This window comes from Galeopterus variegatus, unplaced genomic scaffold, assembly GCF_000696425.1.
Source record: "Galeopterus variegatus unplaced genomic scaffold, G_variegatus-3.0.2 Scaffold1759, whole genome shotgun sequence".
Lineage (NCBI taxonomy): Eukaryota > Metazoa > Chordata > Mammalia > Dermoptera > Cynocephalidae > Galeopterus > Galeopterus variegatus.
The window spans coordinates 145,292-149,494 of NW_007727870.1; the positions used below are offsets into that span (position 1 = coordinate 145,292).

Genomic DNA, 4,203 nt, shown 5'->3' on the forward strand with positions numbered 1-4,203 from the left:
TTTTTTTTTTTTTTTTTTTTTTTTTTTTTTTTTTTTTGGTACATTTCAGGATTTGGGGGAAGGTCTATAGTGGAGATTAATGAAAACATGCACAGGTCTTACCTTTGCTTGCGATGGAGGTGGTGTGCGAGGTGTCACCTGAAAGACACATGGGGAAGGGTGGGTTGTGGTTGTCTCCCGCCTTCAGAGCAGCCCTGACTCTTTCTGAGGGGCTCATGTTATCACCTCTAGTTCCTGACTGGCTCACGTCCACTGAGGGTGGCTGGCATCTACTGGGTATAGGAAGCCACCCACTTTCCACCCGGCTTACCCATTTCTGACCTACTTAAATGAGGAATACAGGACCTGAGAATCTGGAAATATTCAGGACTGTACGGATCTTCCAGAACACTCAGAACATGTTTGAGAGAATGGAAAACGTGCCCAAGGCTCTGCCACCAGGCAGCTGGCTCATCTTGGCAGGGGTTCCTGTAACACTCCTGTAGCACATTGATGGAGACGGTGACCGTCACTTCACCTGTGGCCCTTCAGGGGTTGGCAATAAAGTGTGCTGACACAGACTCAAAGGGGATGCTTTTGGGCCTGTGGCTCCTAAAACTCACTCATCAACACGCAAAATACTAGCTTGAATGTGTGCTGCACTGAAATCTCATAATTAGATAAAACTTTGTTCTTGTTTTAAACACTGTTTCACAGAGCAGTTTTAGGTTCATGTGCAGACATTAGAGTTCCTATATACCCTGCAGTTTCCCCTATTATTAACATCTTGCATTAGTGCAGTTCATTGGTGTCAACTGATGAACAAATATGTATACATCGTTATTATTAACTAAAATCCATAGTTCACATAAGCGTTCACTCTCTGTGCTGTGCATTCTGTGGTTTAGGCAAATGTATGTCCTGTGTTCAGCATTGTGGTATCCCTGCCCAAAAAGTGCCCTGAGCTCTGCCTGTTCATCCCTCCCTCCCCCGACCCTTGGCAACCCCTGATCTTTCTACTGTCTGCAGTTTTGCAAAGCCTGTGCTTTTAAATCCTCTGTCTCATGGGTCACCTGGCCGCAGAAGAAGCGAACTCTTTGTTGGACACTCAGTTCAGGAAGTGGCAGATGCTCTTTGGAAGCACCGGCCTGGAATTTGGGATCAGGCATGGGGATGAGTTCCCATGGCCAGCCTCACCCCGGCGGAGGATCACAGTGTCATCCGTGGATGTATCATCTCCCATGGGGCTTAAGGCCAGCGACCCCCAGTGCTCTTACAATTTCAACTTCCCCTGCGGACCATCACTCACAATGTTCTTGAAGAAGTGGACTACAGGGTTTTCGTCTTGGGGCCGGCCGTGCTGCTTCTGGGGCAGGGAGCCGTAGTGGGTAGTTCTTGCCGCGTGGTGTGAGTCCTGGAAGAGAGAGAGGTGCAGCAGCTCAGGACAAGGCCTCCGCCCTGGGCCTCGTCCTCTGCGGGGAAGCTGGATCTCTACTCTGTGGATCTGGGTGGTTTTGTTTGTTTGTTTGTTTGTTTGAATAATGCTAGAAAGCCACTGGCGTGCCATAAGACAGGTGTAGGACCTGAGACAGGTGTAGGACTTGACACAGGTGTAGGAACTGGCGCCAGCATATTTGGTTGTATAACTGCAACTTGTGGGGTAGCTATTTCCACCACTGAGTCAGCATCCGGTTCTCCTGCAGTTGTGTAAATGGAACTGAAGGTAATTTAAGAGCAGTTCCATCTAAGACAGGCAGGTTAAGCAAAGCACTGAGAGAAAAAGAATTTTTACCCCCAGGCTTCTGGTTTGATAAAGGAAAATGCTCAGGAATTACGTACAAAACAACCCACGATAGTAAAGGACAGATCAGTTCACTAGCTCTGAAGTGGCTGCTTAACGTGAGCCAGACTGTTTCTTAACACAGATGTCTCAGGGGCCACAGTGGTCCCGGGGTCTGCTCTGTGTGAGGCGATCACTTCCATGTCCTGAGTCAGAAGGGTGGGAAGAGCTGCTGGGTGTGCGGGAGGGGCCGATTCCTCATCAGCAGAACCAGAACATTCTAGGTCAGTAAATACTGCATAGAAGGCACCAGATGACAGGTGCTGCTAGCGTGGTTCATCTTGCAGGAAAGAGGACAGACTCCGAGAGGAGGAGGAGAGGGAACGTGTTGTTCTTCAGGCTTCCAGCATTCCCTCCTCGGCTCTCAACTGCAAAAGGCCGATGGCAGTAAACACAAACCATGCAACGAGGGCCAGCAGCACAAAGACGGTCACTGCCAGCCGAGTTTCCGTGGGGGAGGAGGCTCACTTGCAGCAGCACTTAATAAGAGGCTCCACAACATGACATTTAGAAAAGCAGCGGGAAGGGACCTCAGGAGGAGCTTGCAAAATTGACTGTCGGTTTCTCTCTCCCTCACTGCTGTTCCCAGCACCCTCTTGGATGTAAATATTGTGCATGGGAAGAACCTGAGCCTCTGGGCAGGAGCAAATTAAAGCAGGAAATGCTCTGCAGGTCAGAGGAGCTCAGAGGAGCTCCAGCCTGGCAGTCTGCAGGGAATTCTGCTAAAGCAAATCAGTTCCATGTGCTGAAATCAGCAGGAGCATTTGCTGCCGTCGTCTCAGCTTAGTGCACATTATTTGGGAAGACTCCTCATTCAAAAGACAGTTTGCCACCACAAAGTCTACAGTGTGCTTCTCTGGAATTTATGACAATGCACTGAATGGTTGGAATTCAACAGGTGGTAACTGCACGGCAGAGCTACAGGGACAATATCTGCAAAGTGCTCTGCACCCCTGGGCACTTAGTTGCTGCTTATGGGGATTTATGACAGGTCACAACTGCACTCTTCACACACCCAACTGTCAGGTCTGAAACCACGCTGTTACCTTGTCTCTTTCCTCATGCTACTTTCCCTGTTCCACAGTTAACAAATCTTCTTTGAACTATTTCTTGCATTCATCATTTTTCACTGACATTAAAAAAAAGCTCACCTGCTTCCCTGTGATGTTCCATGCCCTGCTCACCTTCAAGGTGAAGCCCTAAATCCTCCGTCCTCCCTGCCCTACCTCTGGCCACAGCTTCCTAAGTGATCTCTGTCTGTTACTCTATGCCCACCCCCTGCCCTCCCCAGCCTTTGTCCCCACTGCAGTCAGAGCAAGCTTTCTGAAGCACAAATAAGGGCCTGCATCTCTCTCCTTTGCTAATGTCCAGCCCACAGAATGGGATCTCGTGCACAGAATGAGCCTAGGTGTAGGGCCTGACAGCTTCCACCGGCAACGCTCCCCCCCCTTCCTTACTGGGCATCTGTCCTTCCTGGGCCACACCCTGGCACCCACTGCTCTCTTGTCCCTTCATGTGTCTCCTGCACGTGCTAGCTCTGGCTTCCCTGGCCAGACTCGGTACCTGTTTTCTGTGCCACTCACTCCTACCTCCCTCATTGGCAGAGCTGTGGAGACAGCACGTGCCACCACTGTGCGCTGCATGTTCCTGTGCTGCACTGGGCTGTGACACAGCTTTGATGCCTCACACTGGACCTCATTCATTCCTAACTAAAGGCCAGGGGCCAGCATGTGCACATTCTGCAAACATGGCAAAAGCAAAACACACAAAATTCCTGCCTGGGAGCTTCTGAATGAATTAATGGATGAAAGAATGATCAAGCTTTATTCCCTAGATTTTTAAATAACGGGCACCTCATATTTTATCCCTGAATTGCTTTTTCCTTGCTTTGTGCTTCTGTTTTTTAGCCACTATCTCGTTTCCAATTAGACCGTAAACTGTTTTAGGCAGGAGTACGGTTTGCGCTCGTTCTGCACGTGCCTGGCACTCTGATGAACTTCCCTGTCTACTGGGGATCCCAGCTCCCCACACGTAGAGGGATTATGGGGAATTGCTATCATGCTTGGTTTCCTCAGAGGCAGATGCTGTGAGCGTTTGAACTTGAAGATGTCAGGGCAGGAGCACTTGCAGTCATCGTTGAAACCCCTGATTCTTCTTATTTTTACTTGTTCTCTCTGCAGACGTTACAAGAACCTAAACAGTCCTCTGACCCTCCTGTATCACCTTTTCTTGTACCCAGTGCCTCTCTGGGCTTGCCGACCAGCTCTGTTCACCCACCACTAACCAGCCGTGCAAGTTCTTTTCCTCCAACAAGAGAGTGAGTGTGAAATTAAGAATTAAAAACAAAACAGACAGGCCAGGAAACTGTTTAAATGACTCACTGC

The 4,203-nt window shown here is 49.3% G+C and overlaps 1 protein-coding gene across 2 annotated transcripts in view; it reads right to left on the reverse strand.

The window, feature by feature from the left end:
* Positions 1-4,203, reverse strand: part of MBP (myelin basic protein) — a 43,882-nt gene that overhangs the window by 15,255 nt on the left and 24,424 nt on the right. For both annotated transcript variants that reach the window (XM_008578793.1, XM_008578794.1), the window contains exons 3-4: positions 1,289-1,393; positions 103-138 (exon numbers count right to left, since the gene is read on the reverse strand). In XM_008578793.1, coding sequence (XP_008577015.1) covers positions 103-138; positions 1,289-1,393 — 141 coding nt within the window. The remainder of the gene's footprint in view (positions 1-102; positions 139-1,288; positions 1,394-4,203) is intronic.